The 21,424-nt window shown below is 54.4% G+C and overlaps 3 protein-coding genes across 3 annotated transcripts in view; all 3 read right to left on the reverse strand.

The window, feature by feature from the left end:
• Nucleotides 1–3,567: 3,567 nt before the first annotated feature.
• LOC138727003 (protocadherin beta-15-like) lies at nucleotides 3,568–6,009 on the reverse strand. Its single transcript, XM_069869120.1, has one exon. The coding sequence runs from the start codon at nucleotides 6,007–6,009 to the stop codon at nucleotides 3,568–3,570; it is 2,442 nt and encodes an 813-aa protein (XP_069725221.1).
• A 2,332-nt stretch (nucleotides 6,010–8,341) lies between these two features.
• LOC138727004 (protocadherin beta-15-like) lies at nucleotides 8,342–12,919 on the reverse strand. Its single transcript, XM_069869121.1, has 2 exons — nucleotides 12,799–12,919; nucleotides 8,342–11,253 (listed from the first exon to the last, which is right to left on the reverse strand). The coding sequence occupies exons 1-2, from the start codon at nucleotides 12,917–12,919 to the stop codon at nucleotides 8,342–8,344; spliced, it is 3,033 nt and encodes a 1,010-aa protein (XP_069725222.1).
• Nucleotides 12,920–17,395: 4,476 nt separating this feature from the next.
• LOC138727006 (protocadherin beta-15-like) overlaps nucleotides 17,396–21,424 on the reverse strand; it is a 52,424-nt gene continuing 48,395 nt past the window's right edge. The window contains exon 2 of the mRNA XM_069869122.1: nucleotides 17,396–18,859. Coding sequence (XP_069725223.1) covers nucleotides 17,396–18,859 — 1,464 coding nt within the window. The remainder of the gene's footprint in view (nucleotides 18,860–21,424) is intronic.

The following is a 21,424-nucleotide window of genomic DNA, read 5'->3' on the forward strand; positions in this document are numbered from 1 at the left end:
GGCAAGGGAGCCCAGGAGGGCTGGGAGCTCTTCTAAAGGGTGGTCCTAGCAGCTCAGGAGAAAGCCATCCCCGTGGTCTGGAAAAAAAGCCGGCAGGGGAGAAAGCCAGCTTGGTTGAATAGAGAGATCTTGAGGGATATCAAGAAGAGAAATGTTTATGGGCTCTGGAAGAAGGGACAGGCCTCTTGGGTGGACTACAGGAGGGAAGTGAGATTGTGTAGGGAAAAAATCAGAAGGGCTAAGGCTCAGCTAGAAATTGGATTGGCCAAGTCAGTGAAAGATAACAAAAAATCTTTCTACAAATATATAAATAATAAAAGGCGGACTAGGGAGACCATACAGTCCCTATTGGACACAGAAGGAACAACAGTAACAGGGGATGAGGAAAAGGCTGAGGTACTTAATGCCTTCTTTGCCTCAGTCTTTAGTCGTAAGGAGGGTCGTTCCGTCTGTGTACTAACCCAGGAGCTAGAGGAGCATAATGAGGCTCCCATGATCCAAGAGGAGGTGGTCAGAGCCTTGCTAGCCCGACTGGACAGCCACAAGTCTATGGGGCCGGACGGGATTCACTCAAGGGTACTGAAGGAGCTGGCGGATGTGCTGGCCAAACCCCTTTCCATCATCTTCCAACAGTCCTGGAAGACTGGGGAAGTCCCACTGGACTGGAGGCTGGCTGATGTGGTGCCCATCTACAAGATGGGTCGCAGGGAGGATCCAGGAAACTCCAGGCCTGTCAGTCTGACCTCAGTGCCAGGTAAAGTCATGGAGCAGGTGATCTTGAATGCTATCATGAAGGACATGCAAGAGAACTGGGTGATCAGGTCCAGTCAACATGGGTTCACAAAAGGCAGGTCTTGCCAAACTAACCTGATCGCCTTCTATGACAAAATGACTTGGCTGCTGGATGAGGGAAAGGCTGTGGATGTGGTCTTCCTGGACTTCAGCAAAGCCTTTGACACAGTTTCTCACAGCGTTCTGCTTGAGAAACTGTCAGCCTCTGGCCTGGACAGGTGCACACTCTCCTGGGTGGAAAACTGGTTGGATGGAGGGCCCAGAGAGTGGTGGTAAATGTTGTGAAATCCAGCTGGAGGTCAGTGACAAGTGGGGTTCCCCAGGGCTCAGTGCTGGGTCCAGCCCTGTTCAATGTCTTCATCAATGATCTGGATGAAGGCATCGAGTGCACCCTTAGCAAGTTTGCGGACGACACTAAGCTGGGTGGAAGTGTTGATCTGCTGGAGGGTCGGGAGGCTCTGCAAAGGGATCTGAACAGGCTGGACCGCTGGGCAGAGTCCAATGGCATGAGGTTTAACAAGGCCAAATGCCGGGTCCTGCACTTGGGGCACAACAACCCTATGCAGTGCTACAGACTAGGAGAAGTCTGTCTAGAAAGCTGCCTGGAGGAGAGGGACCTGGGGGTGTTGGTTGACAACCAACTGAATATGAGCCAGCAGTGTGCCCAGGTGGCCAAGAAGGCCAATGGCATCTTGGCTTGTATCAGAAACGGCGTGACCAGCAGGTCCAGGGAGGTTATCCTCCCTCTGTACTCGGCACTGGTGAGACCGCTCCTCGAATACTGTGTTCATTTCTGGGCCCCTCACCACAAGAAGGATGTTGAGGCTCTGGAATGAGTCCAGAGAAGAGCAACAAAGCTGGTGAAGGGGCTGGAGAACAGGCCTTATGAGGAGCGGCTGAGAGAGCTGGGGTTGTTTAGCCTGGAGAAGAGGAGGCTGAGGGGTGACCTCATTGCTCTCTACAACTACCTGAAAGGATGTTGTAGAGAGGAGGGTGCTGGCCTCTTCTCCCAGGTGACAGGGGACAGGACAAGAGGGAATGGCCTCAAGCTCCACCAGCGGAGGTTTAGGCTAGACGTTAGGAAAAAATTCTTTACAGAAAGAGTCATTGGGCACTGGAACAGGCTGCCCAGGGAGGTGGTTGAGTCACCTTCCCTGGAGGGGTTTAATGCACGGGTGGACAAGGTGCTAAGGGACATGGTTCAGTGTTTGATAGGGATGGTTGGACTTGATGATCCAGTGGGTCTCTTCCAGCCTGGTTATTCTATGATTCTATGATTCAAAGCTGTGTAGTTACTTGGGCTACATCTACCTGGTGACTGCTCAGCAGTGGTGTTCTCAGGGTTCAATTCTAGGGCCAGTTTGGTTAAATATATTTCATAATGACAGACAAAAGGGCAAACCACATCCTGGGAAGCATAAACGCAGAATAACCAGCCAGTCAAGAGAGTCTCCAGCTCAATTCAGTCTTGGTGCAGCCTCACCTTGAGTCCTGTGTGCAGTTCTGGGCCCCACCATTTATGAAGGATGTTAAGTTACTGGAATGCTTCCAGAGGGCAGCTACAAGGCTGGTGATGGGTCTGCAAGGAATGTTCTGTGAGGAGCACCTAAGGACTGAGGGTCTGCCTAGTTTGGAGAAAAGGAGTCTGAGAGAAGGAGGGGGTGATCTCTTCCCTCTCACATCAAACAAGAGGACATGGGGGAATGTTTCAAAGCTGCCTCAGGGGAGGTTCAAGCAGTTGGTCTAAGAGGATATTGGCAGGTCCCTTCCAACTAAAACATTCTATTCGGTCCCATCCCACTCCACCATCATTAATGATGGCATAATTCCAAGGAAATTCCAAGGATACAACTCTCTTACGAGACCAAGGAAGACCTCGTGCCCAATACAGCTCTCCCCCAGAGAAGATGAGACTTCTGTACACAAAGGCTCTAAGTGTCTATCTTGCGAGCTGAGCTGCAATGCTGTGCACCACAATGCCTGGAAATGATCAGCCCCCTGCTTCCTGGGCAGCCTTTGTGCAGTGTATACAGTCACACAAGGGCTGTACAGACAGACAGAGTGACCAGAAGGCAAAACACACACAACCCACATATCTCAGACAGAGACATCCTGAACCCAGAGAAGAAACAGCTCTATGCATGCACCATGTTGTAACGCAGTACTCACAATTCCCTTGATTTCATAGAATCATAGAACACTTTGGGTTGGAAGGGACCTTAAAGATCATCTAGTTCCAACTTCCCTGCCACAGGCAGGGACACGTCCCACTAGATCATGATGCCCATGGCCTCATCCAACCTGGCTTTGAATACCTCCATTTGTGGGGGAGCCACAACTTCCCTGTACAACCTGTTGCAGTGAATCACCATTCTTATAGTGAGGAAATTTCCTGACCAGAATGACCGCTACGTGCATTTCAGGGAGGATTTGATTTGTCGGCCCAACCTTCCCATTGCATTACAGCACAGAATAAGAGGCCCACAGCTATGAACAACAGCAAGTGACACAAGAACTAGGCTGGGAGAACTGGAATTAAATATGTTCTCGAAGGAGTCAGAAAAGGCTATAAAAGTCCTGAAACATTATTAAGTGACTGAGGGTGTCTTTTGTTTGGATTGGGTTTTTTGGAGGAGGAGACAAACTTTCTTGTGAGTTAGAAATTGAGGAAAATCACTGATGCCAGTTTTAAATGCAGATGAACTGTGCAGGAAAAATAGCAACAGATCCCTTCCTGTCACTAGGCCTGAAGCTTCTGGCTGTGCTGATTCCATCCTAGCTAAAGGAAAGACTATTGAACTCTTCTGCAGAGAGCATCCCTGTGTTGTCTGGTGTCACATCCTCGCTGCTGAGAGGGATATGGGGGAAAACCTTCTCCTCATCGGTGCCCCCATCCACAGCACAGTGCTGTGGTGGCAGGCTGGGCAGAATGGGCTTCAGGAACTTGAACTCGCTGTTGCCCGAGCCAGTTGTGAGGTTGATCTCGTAGCAATAGGGATGGGGCAGGGTCCCTGCAGAGGCTGCAGCAGCCAGGCTCCCTGGCAAGTTGCTGGCAGCATAAAGCACATGTCCATCCTTCAGCTCCTTTCTCTTGCACACCTTGCAAGTGATGAAGGCTGCCATGGATGCAAGGAAGAGCAGTGAGACAAAGACCAAGGAAATGATTAAATAAGTTGTCAAGGAGTCACTGTCATCCTCTGTGGCCAAGCTGCTGTGTGGCAGTCGCACATCTGAGAAGTCATTGAGCAGAAGTGCATTCAGTGCTGCTGTGGCCGACAGTGGTGGCCGCCCGTTGTCTCGCACCAGGATAACGAGCTTCTGCTTCATGGTGTCTCTCTCCGTCACTGGCCTCCTCAGATGCACCTCCCCACTTTGGGCACCCACCACAAACAGACCGGGGTCAGTGGCCTTCAGCAGGTGGTACGAAAGCCACGAGTTCTGCCCTGAGTCAGCATCAACAGCCACCACTTTGGTGACCAGGTACCCCGCCTCAGCCGACATGGGCACCAGCTCACTGGATGCTGGGCTGCTGTCCTGGGCTGGATGCAGCACCAGTGGAGCATTGTCATTCTCATCCACCACAACAAGGCGAACAGTGACGTTGGCATTGAGAGGAGGAGATCCTGCATCACAGGCAATCACCAACACCTCAACCTGCTTCAGCTCCTCGTAGTCCAGAGGTCGCAGCACAAATACGTGCCCGTTCTCAGAGTTCACAGAAATGCAGGAACAGGGAGGCTGCTCTGTGAGGTGAGCGGGTGCCAGGGAATAGGTCACCTTGGCATTGGGGCCTATGTCAGCATCTGAGGCATGGACGGTTCCAACAAGAACAGTGGGGACACTGTTCTCACGCACGTACATGGTGTATGATGTCTGGTTGAAGACAGGTGCATTGTCGTTGACATCAGAGATGTCCACTGTGAAGGTCTGGGTGGTGGTGAGAGGAGGTGACCCTGCGTCTGCTGCTGTGACAGTTACAATGTAGCCTGCGGTCTCCTCCCGGTCCAGTGTGGTCACAGTCACCAGCTCATAGTAATTCTTATAGGCTGGCCGCAGGGAGAATGACAACTGGTCCTCAAGGGCACAGGTGACCTTCCCGTTGGCTCCAGCATCACGGTCCCTGACAGTGAAGAAGGCAACCACTGTCCCAGGTGACACGTTCTCAGGGAGGGGGCTGCTGAAGGAACTCACCACCAGCTCTGGTGCATTGTCATTAACATCCAGAACTTCAACCCACACCTTGCAGATAGCGGAGAGGCCTCCCCCATCCGTGGCTTGCACACTGAGCTCGTATGACTCTGCTGTCTCAAAATCAAGAGGCTTTGTGAGCTTAATTTCACCACTCTTGGCATCAATCTCAAATGCCAAGTGTCTCTGGCCAACCTCTTCAATAAACTGGTAGGAGATGTCGCTATTAAGTCCTGTATCCAGATCTGATGCCACGACACTGAGAACCACAGAGCCCTCAGGGGCATTTTCCAAAATCTGGCCAATGTAGCGGTCCTGTGTGAAGACTGGAGCGTTGTCATTTACGTCCAGAACGACAATGCAGATTTGGGTGCTCCCACTCCTCGGGGGAAAGCCCCCATCCACAGCAGTGAGACTGAAATCCACTTCAGCCTGCTCTTCCCTGTCTAAAGGCTTTTCCAAAACAAGTTCCACATATTTGTCCCCCCCAGCACGACTCCCAAAGGAGACACTAAAGTACTCGTTCTCGGGAGAGATGCTGTAACCCTGGATACTGTTGCTACCAATATCCAGGTCCCGAGCCCCCACCAGAGGAAAACGAGAGCCAGGGTCGGTCCTCTCTGGGATTTTAAGCGTGATCTGCTCGTCCGGGAAGCGGGGCGAGTGGTCGTTGACGTCCCGCACGGCCACCTCGATGCGGAAGAACTGCAGCGGGTCGGCCAGCAGCAGCTCCAAGGGCAGCGTGCAGGCGGGCGCCTGGGCGCACAGCTCCTCCCGGTCGAGCCTCTCGGCCACGACGAGGCGGCCGGTGGCGCGGTCCAAGCGCAAGCGCTGCCGGCCGTCCTCCGAGGCCAGGCGGGCGCGGCGAGCCGAGAGCTGCGCCGGGGCCAGCCCCGCGTCCTCGGCCACGTCGGCTACGAGCGAGCCGCTCGGCGCCTCCTCGGCTACGGAGTAGCGCAGGGGCTGGGAGCGAGCGTGCGGCAGCGAGAGGAGAGCAGAGAGACAAAGCACTTGCCTTGCGATCGCCATGGCGGGGCGGCGGGCGGGCTCCGGCGGGCGGCTCGGGCGCGCGGTCCTCGGCGGCGAGCGGCGCCCGGCAGCGGCGAGGGCGGCGGCGAGGGCGGCGGCGAGGGCGGGCGGGCTCCCTGGGGCCGAGTGCGGCTGGCGGCCCGGCAGCGGCTGGCCCGGGGCTCCGCTCGCCGCCGCTCGCCGCCGCCCGACTGCGCTGCGCTCGGCAGGGCCGGGCCGGGCTCGGACGCCTCCCCGCCCGCAGCCGCTCGGCGCCGCCTTGGCCGGGAGCTCCCCCCTGCGGGCCGCGGCGGGACTGCGCCTCCCGCCACCGCCACCGCCACCGCGCTTCCCTCTCGCCGAGACACACGCTCCGCGCTCCGCTCGCCGCACCCGGCGGCCTTGCAAGGGCTCCAGAGGGCTTTGTGCTCAGCGACCGGGCTGAGCTCCTGCCCCGGGGGGAGGAGGCGGCGCCGCAGGGCTGGGAGATAAAAGGCAGCGAAGCACACCGGGAGGTCACTAATTAGAGCCCCGGATACACAAACGCTAACGGTCCGGAGCTAACGGAGACAGCAGCGAAGCCCAGGGATCTAAGGACACTCAGCGATGGGACATTAAAGGCACCATTCAAGTTTCAAGTGCAATACGTTCTTCCTGAAACTCTGTAAACGCGAGTGGGCCCAAAGAGATCATCCCACATTATGAGAAAGTGACTCAGTAGAAAGATCAAGGTGATTATAAGCCCTTTGACGGGGAGTCTAGGAATAGGCAAAGCCTATTGTGGGGTGAATAAAAACAGATCATTTTCATTCAAGGGAGTGTTCAAGAGTGTACTTGGAGAAGCTGCTGATGGGAAATGGAGGTGGAAGAGGAGAGCCAGAGGCCGCTAGCGCGACGCTTCCACCCTTCTCTGCCTTCAGAGGATGTCCAAGTCGCTCTGATTTCCCCTGCATAAAGTCTACTCCACAATGCACGCATTGAGTCTCGAAATTCTGCTCTTCGGCGCCCTTCCCTCTCGCGGAGTCTCGCGCCGCTCCTCTCATTGCACCGAGAGCTGTCCTCAGATCACGCTTTTCCCCCTGCATAAAACCCCCTCCAAATGCATCGACAGATTCCTGAAATCCTGCTTGGAGACTGACTAGTGATCGCACAGACACCACACACACACGAGGGAGTTGCAAGGTGGGTTTTATTGGGTTAATTGACTTCAGGCATTTGATTGCTTAAATGTGCGAGCGACGGGAAATATCACATACACTTTATAGCTCATTACGAATTAATGAAAGAAGAAAACAGAAAGCTGCTCTACGCTCTCTCTTCTACAGCTCGTCAAGCAGAGTGTAAAAGCCTGTTTCACTGTAAAACCACAAACAGCACTTTCAATTCTCTACTACTTTATACTCAACAAGCCAGAAATGCTACCTTGCACTTCACCTTATAAAAGAAAACGAATACATTGCTCAAAGACGACGCTTTACAGTTTGAGGAACCAGCGAATGTGCAGAGAGTGCCAGTGTCAGTCGTTTCTAATTTAATCGGTTTTAACGGAGTGCAGAGACTGGAGACACGATTCCAGAACGCTCTCAGAAGAAACACAAACACAGAAAACGTGATGTAGGAAAAAGCTATCTTGAAGATATGCTTCCAGATTTCAGTATTACCCTTAACATTGAGAAGTAATAATGCTCTCATAGACATGCACGGAGTCCCGGGGTAATCAACATGCAACACAGTCCTCGTCCTCCGTCCATGTCACAATTACACAATACTTATATGAAGAAAACAATGCTGAAGAGGAGAATGGGTCTGCTCTCTCACAGAGAAACCTTGCTCTTCCCTGTCCTTTTTTCGGTGTTTTCCTTGTGAGGACGCTGGCCAGGGACGACAGACACGCTCGCCTTTCCTCTCGTTTACTGAGTGGGGAGCCAAGGGTTTGGATCAGAATTGCCATGGAGCTCCTTCCCCCTGTTTGCAGTGCAAGCTGCTTCCGCACGTCTACGAGCCGTGTCTGCGGAGATGGGAGCTCTGTCCTGCAAGAACGGAGAGCGCAGGTTCTCATCTGGGCGTTGAAGGGAGGCAAGAAAGAGGGGCTGAAAGGACCCGTGGGACACTGCTGCATGGAGGATGTTACTCTCCTCTATCAAGAGACAGGAGGTGGAACCAGGAGGTGGGGACGTTAGTCCCCTCTCTTCCTTAACCTCGATGGCTTTGAGAACCTGGTCGAGGTGCAGCTGCCCTCCTCCTTTGCGCTGATACACTTGATCTAAGGGCAACCCTCAGAGCTGGATGCCCAAGACCCCGATAAGTCAGTACTTGGGGAGCAGCTGACCCTTAACGCCCCCACCAGCGGCTCTCAGACCCTCTCCGCCCTCTCCTCCCGACCCTGGGACACCTCCACCCCCAGAACCACAACACCGAGACTCCCCACGTGAGCGACACCCCGAGCCCCCCGCGCTGCTCCCTTCCCGCTCCCCGCCTCGCCCCGCCCGGGCAGGTCCCTCACCTCTGCAGCCCGGTCGCCGTCGTCGCCGAGGTTGGCCGCCTCCGTGGAGCAGAGCGAGCTCCGCTGCTCGGCCGGGCCGGGGGACAGCCCGGCGGGGAAGCAGGGCAGGAGGGGCCCGAGGAAGCGCAAGTCGCCGTCGAGGCTGCCGGCGGCGAAGCAGACGTCGTAGACGGAGCTGCGGGGCAGGGAGCCCGCGCTGCTCGGCGGGGCGGACTGCGGGAAGGCGGGCAAGCTCTCGGCCGCGCTGCGCCGGGCCCGCCGCACCTTGGCCGCCACGGCGGCCCCCGCCGTGGCCAGGAAGAGGGCGGACACGCAGGCCAGGCAGACGGTGAGGGAGAGGGTGAGCGGCCCCTCGGGCTCGGCGGCCGGCGCCTCCTCGGCGCCCCGCAGATGGGCGTCGGAGAAGCCGCCGACCAGCGCGATGCCGAGGGTGGCGGTGGCGGAGCGCGGCGGCCGCCCGCGGTCTCGCACCAGCACGACGAGCCTGTGCCGGGGCGCGTCCCGCTCCGCCACGGCCCGCGCCGTGCGCACCTCGCCGCTGTGCGGCCCCACGCGGAACAGCCCCGGCTCCGTCGCCTTCCACAGCTCGTACGACAGCCACGCGTTCTGCCCCGCGTCCGCGTCCACCGCCACCACCTTGGCCACCAGGTACCCCGCCTCGGCCGAGCGCGGCACCAGCTCGCCCGCCGCCGCGCCGCTGCTCTCGGCGGGCGGGTGCAGCACCACGGGCGCGTTGTCGTTCTCGTCGCGCACCACCACGCGCAGCACCGCCTGGGCGCTCAGCGGCGGCGAGCCGCCGTCGGCAGCGCGCACCGCCACCTCCAAGGCGCGCACCTGCTCGTAGTCCAGCGGCCGCAGCAGGAAAACGGCGCCGCTCTCGGCGTTCACCGACACCGCGGGCTGCTCCGCGCCCTCCTGCCGCACCAGCGCGTATCTCACGCGCCCGTTCGCTCCCGCGTCGGCGTCCGTGGCGCTCACGCTGCCGATGCGGACCATGGGGCCCTCGTTCTCCGACATCGACGCCGTGTAAACCGCCTGCGTGAACTCGGGCGCGTTGTCGTTCACGTCCGACACCTGCACCCGCAGGCTCGCCCGGGAGCTCAGCCGCCTCCTGCCCCGGTCCGCGGCTCTCACCGTCACGTTATACTCTGCCGCCCGCTCCCTGTCCAGCGCCGCCGTCGTCCTCAGCTCGTAGTACTCATCCCCGCCGCCCGTCAGCATGAAGGGCGAGTCCCCGTCGATGGAGCACTCCGTCCTGCCGTTGTCGCCGGAGTCGCGGTCCCGCACGCTCAACAGGGCCACCACGGTGCGGGGCGGCGCGTCCTCGGGAATGGAGACCGACTGGGAGGTGAGCGTTATCTCCGGGGCGTTGTCGTTCACGTCCAGCACCTCCACCTGCACTTTGCAGTGCGCAGACAGACCCCCGCCGTCGGTGGCTCTCACAACTAACTCGTGCTGCTCCGCTTCCTCGAAATCCACGGTTCCTGCCACCCGGATCTCCCCGGTGTCAGGGTTCAGCTGGAAGAGATCCTGGGACCTCTCTGACGTTTGGGTGAAGCTGTATCGCACTTTCCCGTAGGACCCTTCGTCGGGATCCGCGGCCGCGACTCTGACCACCAGCTGCCCCGGGGGGCTGTTCTCGGCCAGTTGCACCTCGTAGACCTCCCGACTGAAGATCGGGGTGTTGTCATTGGCATCTACGACCACGACCCGTACTTGGACTGTGCCCGACCTTGGTGGGAAGCCGCCGTCGATGGCAGTGAGGAGTAAATTCATTTGCGGCTGCACTTCCCGGTCCAGCTGACGCTCTAGGACGAGCTGTGCATATTTTGTCCCACCTATCCCGATTCCGATATCGAGGGAGAAATGCGAATTGGACCCGAGGCTGTAGTTCTGCAAACCGTTGCTGCCCACGTCCTTGTCCCTGGCACTTTGCAGAGGGAAACGGGATCCAGGAGATGTCGTTTCCAGAATCTCTAAAACCACCTCCTTCTTCGGGAAGACGGGGGAGTTGTCGTTGACGTCAAGAACTTCTACCTCCCCTCGGATCAGCTCCAAGGGATTTTCAAAGACTATCTTAAAGAAGACGGTGCAGGTATCGCTCTGCGGACACATCTCCTCTCGGTCCAGAGACTCCTTTGCCGTCAGCACTCCCGTGTTTCGATTGAGGTGGAAAAGCCGCTCGTTCCCCTCGGACACAACGCGCGCCTTGCGAGCCGCCAGCTGGCTCGGAGAAAGCCCCAGGTCCTCTGCAATATTGCCCACAAACGACTCCCTCTCCATCTCCTCCGCCAGGGAATAGCGGAGGGGTTCGGCCCCGCTCTGACACACGCAAACGCACACAAGCAACAAGATCACTCGCCTCTGCCACTCTCCGCTCCGTCTCCCACTCGCTCGCACTCGCCACAGAAGCCATTCCCCGTCCTCCGTCGTTCCCAGCATCGTCCAGCGGCGTCCGAGGCGGATTTGGTCAGCAATCCCGGGCTGAGGGGCCTGAAAGCCCCCGAGCTCCCCGACTCCGTGTGCCGCCGCCCTTCCCGAGCGGCTCCCGCGGCTCTTTCTCTCCGCCGGTGCCTGCAAAGCCGGGGCGGGCACAGGAACCCGCCGGTTCGCGGCCAACACCCCCACCCAGCGTCGCACGGGGGAATATTTCCTCTGCTGCTCAGCCGCGGCAGAGCCGCCAGCCCGGCCTTTGCTGCTGGAGGCTGCGCTCCCCGTGCCCAGCCGGAGCCAGAAGGCGCAGTGGGAACGCTCTCTCTTTGCTAGGAAGCAGCTCCCTCCCCGCAGACAGAGCGCGGCTCTGGGCAGCACTGCCCGGCTCCTAAACGCCAGCTCCTCATCCGCAGCTCGGGGTTTTCCTCTGGGTGGGCAGTGCAAGATCTGCTACTTCCAAAGGACACATTGAGGGCTTTTTCCTCCTCTTCTAAGCTTGTTCATCAGCACGGGACCCTTAGCGAGTCGGGCGGGTTCGAGCCGCACCGCTATGGAATAGGAGACCTGGTGCCAGAGGGGAAAGGTTCCCTAAGGAAATGCTTCCCCATCACCCTCCCTCACCACCAGCCCAGAATGACACTGCTGCTCTAGGACACAACATCCTCATTCTGTTTTCTTCGCATTGTGGATCACACCTCGCCCAAAGGACACAAAACTGCTTCTATAGGAGAACAAGCTCGAACTCCATCACCTGGGTAACGATTCATGAACACAGAGACTTAGCATAAAATGCAAGGAATCAAAATGGAGAGGTCACAAATTAAACGCCCAGATACTCAAACGCTAACGATCAGGAGCTAATGGAGGAAATAGCAAAGGTTAAATATCGAAGAACACTGAGTGATGGTCCATTAAAGGCACCATTCAAGACAATCTCAAGAGGTACAACCAGCAATTTGTAAATGAGAAGGGGAAGGAGAAGAGATTATACTTGATCATCACAAAGGATCTCACAGAAAAATGCAGACGGATTACGACCTGTTTTAGGGGGATTCCAGGAATGTGTAAAGTTCACTATGTGATCATTAGAGGCAGGATCAAACTCGGTAAAAGGGAGAGTTCAAGATTGCACCTGGGAGGCACTAACATGGGGAAACCGAGGGGAGATGGGAGAGTGAGGGGTCCATTAGGTCTCACCACCCATTTGCCAATCGGGATGATCAAACTGGCTCCTTAGTATCCCCCCTGCCCCGCATATCACATATAGCAGAGTTACACCATAACCACAGAACAAAGACTGGGACGCTATACTTAATGCAGAAGTACTAAGATTTGTGAATAGAAAACAACATATGTTGTATTTTGATGGAATAGAAATGTAGAAACTGTACGATTCGTGTGTTGGAAGTGGCCTGAGCTATGATTCTGCAGTTCTTTGAGTCCATACATGAGAGAGTCCGCAGAAGCTCCACTCGCAGGAACTTTGTGGAAACATCTATAAAGACTTAATCACTGAACTCTGGACAGGTCGTAGAGCCCCTCACAAACCTCTAGAGGATATTAATATTGGTCTAGACTTAAGCTCATACTCTTGACATAGAATTGTAGCATTATAGGTAATAAGCTAACTGTTTAAGTGCAGTCCTGAGTCCTACTCTGTCTCCATTGGGATGTGACAACCATGAAAGTGGTTTCACAGTTCTCTACATTCACAGTCTATGCTGCCGGTCATAACTCAAGCAAGCAGAGAAGACCAGCTGAGCCCAACAGGGAACTCCTGATAGACTTCAAAGGGAAAAAAGTATCGTGTCATCTCTGGAAGCTAGTCAGCTCCATCAACTTCCACAGCTCATACAACAGACAAGCTTTCTGACCTGCATCCACCCTCACCACCTTGGCCACCAGCGAGCCGGGCTCCCACGATGGTGATGCTAGATCCATGCCTGACACCGCCAAGCCTGTGCCCACCGATGGCAGGTACAGCACCTGTGGCATGTTGTAATTTTCATACACAATCTCCAGCTGCACCCACACATTGGACTCCCACTCCGTCTCCAGCTCCAATCCTCACCACGCTGCAGCAACTCTCAGATGGTCTCTCCAGCTGTAATAGGAGACTATCCCACAGCTCTCATTCAGGGTAGTCTCTCACACAAGTCCTACCCACCCACACATCCTACTCTGACGAGCACCTCGGGAAGCTCAGCAGTGTGTTGTTTCCTGTATTGGAGGGCCTCAACATTCCCCCTCTCACATGGTAAAAAACATAATAAACCATCTGGTTAGGAACTGCATCAGACACCTGGACCCTCCAGATGAAATGATCCCAGAAGCAGCTGACTTAGACCAAGAAGTGCTGGTTCCTCGGGGTCTCAGTGAGACTGAGAGAGACAGATGTCATTCATTCCTCATTCATTGTTGCTCATGCTATTGGAGATCTGCATAGATACTGCTCTGTCCCTGTAGATGAGGAAAACTCTGGGCAGTTACTTCAGGCAGGGCTCCAGCCATGCACAGCAGCCATGCAGAACCCCATCAAAGAAAAGAAAGCTTGGTCCTATTTGAGTCATTCAAGCCATTTTAAGACTTTCATGCAAGAAAGTGATTCTACTCCTCACTTCGGCTGTCATGCTAAAAGAAGTTTGTAGGTAGAGCTCTTGTTCACATGTGGCTTTCTCTCTAGCAGCAAGTGGGTGCTGCCTGCAGGTTCCATGGTTCCAGTGAGCTGGCTGAGTTTCTCCTGCTGACCAGGGATTTTCTAGCACAACACAGCACAGCAAAGGTCTGTGCCTTTCCACATTAATTGGATTGTGGATCACTCAGTTCTCCATGTACAATGGTCTTCTGCTCAGAATCAATACACCAGCCCTGGCTCAGGACTTATATTTTTATGGGGGCCTGGCAGAAGGCACAGATCCAGTCCTCTGTGTTTCCGGACAGCAAAGCCTCCTCCTGACTGCAGTTCTCACCCACCAAATGCCCACCTCCTGGCGATCCCCTAGCACCTCCTGGAAGGAAAATGTCTGTTGTGTTTGTGAAATCAATGGCTGAAAATATTTAGAATCAAAACACTTCGTGCTGAAAAAACAAACAGTTGTCATCCACAGCCAGAGCTGTCAGAAGAGTTGGAAATTTCACTCCTCAACCTTACTGATTTGCAGGGCCTTTGCATACCCAAGGCCACTCTTCGAGGAGCAACCAGGTTCCTCTGACCTGGATCTAACTAGGCCCCATCAGAAGCTCAGTGCTCAGAAGAGCCACAGAGGCCTGACAGCAAATCCCTCTTCCCCAACATTTTCCTGAATTATCTACTGGCTGTGTCTCCAAACTGAAGAAATGCCCCTGCTAAACCTTAATTCAGCCAAGAGATAACAGGAGAAAAAAGGTCCCAGCCTTTTGAAAAATATTCACAGACCTTTCCAAGAATGAACACTCCACAAAGACTGCTGTCTCCACACATGGCATTCATGTGTTCTGTTTATTTCACTTTTACACACAAAGCTCTTCCAGATTACAAGAGAACAGTTCAAAACTGCAGCACAACACTGTGGGAGCGTTCCCAAATATTCTCTGCCAGTCAAACATACCCTTATTATAGATGGGGGGACAGTCCTTCTTAAGAGGAATTGGCAAGATAATGCTCAAACACAGTCCACAAATTAGAAGGAGAAACAGTAAAAAGGAGAAAGCAAATGCTGCACCAAAAGACAATGAATGTGTTTTCACAACTCTACACTTACAGTCTATCAACAGGCAATGCCACTGTGCCAAAAGTCAAGCAAGAGGGGCAGAAGTCCATCTGGACTACAGGGAACTCCTTAAAGAGCTCAAGTCGGGAAATAAATGCTATCTTCTCTGGAAGCAAGATCAGTCTTTACAGGAAGATTGCAGACCTGTGGTTTGTTTATGCAGGGAGAACACACCATAGACCAAAGCTCAGTTAGAGGCAAAATTCACCAGTGCTGTGTCAGTCACCGAAAAAGACTTTTTCAATTTGTTTATAGCAGAAGGAGTTCTAAAGAAAAGAATGGATTGATACTTGTTGAAGACAGTCACCTGACCTTGGGCTGCCCAGTCCACTGTGTTGGAGGACCATGAGGGTGGGAACAGCGACTTTTCCTTCATGGACGCTGAAATTGTCAGAGAACAGCTGTATCCGCTGAATATTCACAAGTCCATTTGGCCTGGTGGGGGCCCTCACAGAGTACTGAAGGAGCTTGCGGATGTTACAGTAGGACCCCTCTAGATCATCTACTGAAGATTTTAAGGGATTTGATAGGTCCCTGCTGACTGGAAGCTGGCCAGAGCTATTCCACCTGTCCAACAAGGATTGAGTACTATTGAAAGTCATTTAACGAATAATGCACTTGTCAGGCACAATCAACATGTTCACCAGGGCAAAGTCTCTTTAAATCAATTCAATGTCCTTCTACATCACCTGGCTCGTGCATCTGGGATGGTCAGTGGATTTTGTATTTTTGGATTGTATTAACATTTGTTATACTGTTCCAGCAATCTTCTTGACATTGTGTCCAACTATGACATGAACTGCCTGAATTGCAGGGCTCCGCTTACGAGGAGCGGCTGAGAGAGCTGGAGTTGTTTAGCCTGGAGAAGAGGAGGCTGAGGGGAGACCTCATTGCGTTCTATAACTACCTGAAAGGAGGTGGTAGAGAGGAGGGTGCTGGCCTCTTCTCCCAAGTGACAGGGGACAGGACAAGAGGGAATGGCCTCAAGCTCCACCAGCGGAGGTTTAGGCTGGACATTAGGAAAAAATTCTTCACAGAAAGGGTCATTGGGCACTGGAACAGGCTGCCCAGGGAGGTGGTTGAGTCACCTTCCCTGGAGGGGTTTAATGCACGGGTGGACGAGGTGCTAATGGGAATGGTTTAGTGTTTGATAGGGATGGTTGGACTTGATGATCCAGTGGGTCTCTTCCAACCTGGTTATTCTATGATTCTATGATTCTATGATTCAAAGCTGTGTAGTTACTTGGGCTACATCTACCTGGTGACTGCTCAGCAGTGGTGTTCTCAGGGTTCAATTCTAGGGCCAGTTTGGTTAAATATATTTCAGAATGACAGACAAAAGGGCAAACCACATCCTGGGAAGCATAAACACAGAATAACCAGCCAGTCAAGAGAGTCTCCAGCTCAATTCAGTCTTGGTGCAGCCTCACCTTGAGTCCTGTGTGCAGATCTGGGCCTCACCATTTATGAAGGATGTTAAGTTACTGGAATGCTTCCAGAGGGCAGCTACAAGGCTGGTGGTGGGTCTGCAAGGAATGTTCTGTGAGGAGCACCTAAGGACTGAGGGTCTGCCTAGTTTGGAGAAAAGGAGTCTGAGAGAAGGAGGGGGTGATCTCTTCCCTCTCACATCAAACAAGAGGACATGGGGGAATGTTTCAAAGCTGCCTCAGGGGAGGTTCAAGCAGTTGGTCTAAGAGGATATTGGCAGGTCCCTTCCAGCTAAAACATTCTATTCAGTCCCATCCCATTCCACCATCATTAATGACGGCATAATTCCAAGGAAATTCCAAGGATACAACTCTCTTATGAGATAAAGGAAGACCTCGTGCCCAATACAGCTCTCCCCCAGAGAAGATGAGACTTCTGTACACAAAGGCTCTAAGTGTCTATCTTGCGAGCTGAGCTGCAATGCTGTGCACCACAATGCCTGGAAATGATCAGCCCCCTGCTTCCTGGGCAGCCTTTGTGCAGTGTATACAGTCACACAAGGGCTGTACAGACAGACAGAGTGACCAGAATGCAAAACACACACAACCTACATATCTCAGACAGAGACATCCTGAACCCAGAGAAGAAACAGCTCTATGCATGCACCATGTTGTAACGCAGTACTCACAATTCCCTTGATTTCATAGAATCATAGAATACTTTGGGTTGGAAGGGACCTTAAAGATCATCTAGTTCCAACTTCCCTGCCACAGGCAGGGACACGTCCCAGTAGATCACGCTGCCCAAGGCCCCATCCAACCTGGCTTTGAACACCTCCATTTGTGGGGAGCCACAACTTCCCTGTACAACCTGTTGCAGTGCCTCCCCACTCTCATAGTGAAGAAATTTCCTGACCAGAACGACCGCTACGTGCATTTCAGGGAGGATTTGATTTGTCGGCCCAACCTTCCAATTGCATTACAGCACAGAATAAGAGGCCCACAGCTTTGAACAACAGCAAGTGACACAAGAACTTGGCTGGGAGAACTGGAATTAAATATGTTCTCAAAGGAGTCAGAAAAGGCTATAAAAGTCCTGAAACATTATTAAGTGACTGAGAGTGTCTTTTGTTTGGACTGGGTTTTTTTGGAGGAGGAGACAAACTTTCTTGTGAGTTAGAAATTGAGGAAAATCACTGATGCCAGTTTTAAATGCAGATGAACTGTGCAGGAAAAATAGCCACAGATCCCTTCCTGTCAATAGGCCTGAAGCATCTGGCTGTGCTGATTCCATCCTAGCTAAAGGAAAGACTATTGAACTCTTCTGCAGAGAGCATCCCTGTGTTGTCTGGTGTCACATCCTCGCCGCTGAGAGGGATATGGGGGAAAACCTTCTCCTCATCGGTGTCCCCATCCACAGCACCGTGCTGTGGTGGCAGGCTGGGCAGGATGGGTTTCAGGAACTTGAACTCGCTGTTGCCCGAGCCAGTTGTGAGGTTGATCTCGTAGCAATAGGGATGGGGCAGGGTCACTACAGAGGCTGCATCAGCCAGGCTGCTTGGAAAGTTGCTGGCAGAGTAAATGACATGCTCATCCTTCAGCTCCTTTCTCTTGCACACCTTGCAAGTGATGAAGGCTGCCATAGATGTAAGGAAGAGCAGTGAGACGAAGACCAAGGAAATGATTAAATAGGTTGTCAAGGAGTCACTGTCATCCTCTGTGGCCAGGCTGCTGTGTGGTAGTCGCACATCTGAGAAGTCATTGAGCAGAAGTGCACTCAGTGCTGCTGTGGCCGACAGCGGTGGTCGCCCGTTGTCTCGCACCAGGATGATGAGCTTCTGCTTCACAGTGTCTCTCTCTGTCACTGGCCTCCTCAGACGCACTTCCCCACTTTGGGCACCCACCACAAACAGACCGGGGTCAGTGGCCTTCAGCAGGTGGTACGAGAGCCATGAGTTCTGCCCTGAGTCAGCATCAACAGCCACCACTTTGGTGACCAGGTACCCCGCTTCAGCTGACATGGGCACCAGCTCGCTGGATGCGGGGCTGCTGTCTTGGGCTGGATGCAGCACCAGTGGCGCATTGTCATTCTCATCCACCACAACAAGGCGGACAGTGACGTTAGCACTGAGGGGAGGAGACCCTGCATCAGAGGCAATCACCAACACCTCAACCTGCTTCAGCTGCTCATAGTCCAGAGGTTGCAGCACAAACACGTGCCCATTCTCAGAGTTCACAGAAATGCAGGAATAGGGAGGCCGTTCTGTTCGTTGAGATGGTATCAGGGAATAGGTCACCTTGGCATTGGGCCCTATGTCAGCATCTGAGGCATGGACAGCTCCGACAAGAACAGTGGGGACATTGTTCTCACGCACGTACATGGTGTATGATGTCTGGTTGAAAACAGGTGCATTGTCGTTGACATCAGAGATGTCCACTGTGAAGGTCTGGGTGGTGGTGAGAGGAGGTGACCCCGCATCTGCTGCTGTGACAGTCAGGATATACCATGCTGTCTCCTCCCGGTCCAGTGTGGTCACAGTCACCAGCTCATAGTAATTCTTATAGGCTGACCGAAGGGAGAATGACAACTGGTCATCAAGGGCACAGGTGACCTTCCCGTTGGCTCCAGCATCATGGTCCCTGACAGTGAAGAAGGCAACCACTGTCCCAGGTAACGCACTTTCAGGGAGGGGGCTGCTGAAGGAGCTCACCACCAGCTCTGGTGCATTATCATTCACATCCAGCACCTCCACCAACACCTTGCAGATTGCTGAAAGGCCCCCACCGTCTGTCACCCGAACTCTGAGCTCGTGTTTCTGTGCTGTCTCAAAGTCCAGAGACTTTCTGAGTTTAATTTCACCGCTCTTGGCATCAATCTCAAATGCTGATTCACTCTTGCCAGCCTCTTGGCTGAACCTGTAGAAAATTTCACCATTAGAACCTGCATCCTGATCAGTTGCCACGACACTCAGAACTACGGTGCCCTCCGGGGCATTTTCCAAAACCTGACCAACATACAGCTCCTGTGTGAAGATCGGTGCATTGTCATTTACATCTAGAATGATAATGTGAATTTGGGTGGTCCCACTCCTCGGGGGAGAGCCCCCGTCCACAGCAATGAGACTGAAACTCATCTCCGCCTGCTCCTCCCTGTCTAGAGGCTTTTCCAAAACTAGTTCAACATATTGATCGTCGTCATTCCGACTCCCAAAGGAGACACTAAAGTACTCGTTCTCGGGAGAGATGCTGTAACCTTGGACGCTGTTGCTACCAATATCCAGGTCCACAGCGCCCTCCACCGGGAAACGCGAGCCGGGGTTGCTGGTCTCAGGGATCCTAAGCGTGATCTGCTCGTCCGGGAAGCGGGGCGAGTGGTCGTTGACGTCCCGCACGGCCACCTCGATGCGGAAGAACTGCAGCGGGTCGGCCAGCAGCAGCTCCAAGGGCAGCGTGCAGGCGGGCGCCTGGGCGCACAGCTCCTCCCGGTCGAGCCTCTCGGCCACGACGAGGCGGCCGGTGGCGCGGTCCAAGCGCAAGCGCTGCCGGCCGTCCTCCGAGGCCAGGCGGGCGCGGCGAGCCGAGAGCTGCGCCGGGGCCAGCCCCGCGTCCTCGGCCACGTCGGCTACGAGCGAGCCGCTCGGCGCCTCCTCGGCTACGGAGTAGCGCAGGGGCTGGGAGCGAGCGTGCGGCAGCGAGAGGAGAGCAGAGAGACAAAGCACTTGCCTTGCGATCGCCATGGCGGGGCGGCGGGCGGGCTCCGGCGGGCGGCTCGGGCGCGCGGTCCTCGGCGGCGAGCGGCGCCCGGCAGCGGCGAGGGCGGCGGCGAGGGCGGCGGCGAGGGCGGGCGGGCTCCCTGGGGCCGAGTGCGGCTGGCGGCCCGGCAGCGGCTGGCCCGGGGCCCCGCTCGCCGCCGCTCGCCGCCGCCCGGCTGCGCTGCGCTCGGCAGGGCCGGGCCGGGCTCGGGCGCCTCCCCGCCCGCAGCCGCTCGGCGCCGCCTTGGCCGGGAGCTCCCCCCTGCGGGCCGCGGCGGGACTGCGCCTCCCGCCACCGCCACCGCCACCGCGCTTCCCTCTCGCCGAGACACACGCTCCGCTCGCCGCACCCGGCGGCCTTGCAAGGGCTCCAGAGGGCTTTGTGCTCAGCGACCGGGCTGAGCTCCTGCCCCGGGGGGAGGAGGCGGCGCCGCAGGGCTGGGAGATAAAAGGCAGCGAAGCACACCGGGAGGTCACCAATTAGAGCCCCGGATACACAAACGCTAACGGTCCGGTGCTAACGGAGACAGCAGCAAAGCCCAGGGATCTAAGGACACTCAGCGATGAGACATTAAAGGGACCATTCTAATAGACAATGGGAATAGGTTCAGACAAAATCTTTTTAAACTAGAAGGCGGCATAAACATTGCCTTGGATGAACAGAAAGGGTCTCATGGGAAAGGGGATTTTTTTTCTGAAATGCACCGGAATTGTTCTCCCCGATTCCAAACAGAGGGACCGCTTGAAGGCTCCTTAAGCAGCATCTCTCGGACCTCAGCTTCCCGCAGAAAATCGCCCTCCACCCTTCTCTGCCTTCTGAGAATGTCCTGCTTCCAAGTCGCACTGATTTCCCCTGCTTAAAAACTACTCCACAATGCACGGATTGGTTTCCGAAATTCTGCTCTTTGCACTCTTCCCTCTCGCGGAGCCTCGCTCTTCTCTCGGGGCACCGAGACCTGTCCTCAGATCGCGCTTTTTCCCCTGCATAAAATCCACTCCGAATGCTCCGTTTGATATCTGAAATCCTGCTTGGATTCTGACTAGTGATCTTCCACACACCACACACACCCAAAGGACTTCCAAGAGGGTTTTTATTGCGTTAATTGACATCAGGAATTTGATTGTTTAAATGTGCTAGTATAGGAAATATCACATACACTTCACAGCTCATTATCGATTAATGAAGGCAAAAGAAAACAGAAAGATACTCAACGCCCCGTCTTCTACAGTGCCTCAAGCCGAGTGTAAAAGCTTGTTTCACTGTAAAACTATAAACAGCACTTTTAGTTCCCTACGACTTTATACTCAACAATCCGCAAATGTTACCTTGCACTTTACATTATAAAAGAAAACGAATACAATTCTTAAAACCAAAGCTTTATCGTTTGAGGAACCTGTGAACTACCGGTTAAAAGTGCGAAGACTGCCAGTGTCACTCGTTTCTAATGAAATCGGTTTTAACAGAGTGCAGAAAATGGAGACTTGAATAGAGTACGGTCTCCAAAGAAAAATAAACACAAAAAAGATTATGTAATAAAAAAACTATCTTGAAGATGAGCTTCCAAGTTTCAG

The sequence above is a fragment of the Phaenicophaeus curvirostris genome, chromosome 15 (assembly GCF_032191515.1).
Source record: "Phaenicophaeus curvirostris isolate KB17595 chromosome 15, BPBGC_Pcur_1.0, whole genome shotgun sequence".
Lineage (NCBI taxonomy): Eukaryota > Metazoa > Chordata > Aves > Cuculiformes > Cuculidae > Phaenicophaeus > Phaenicophaeus curvirostris.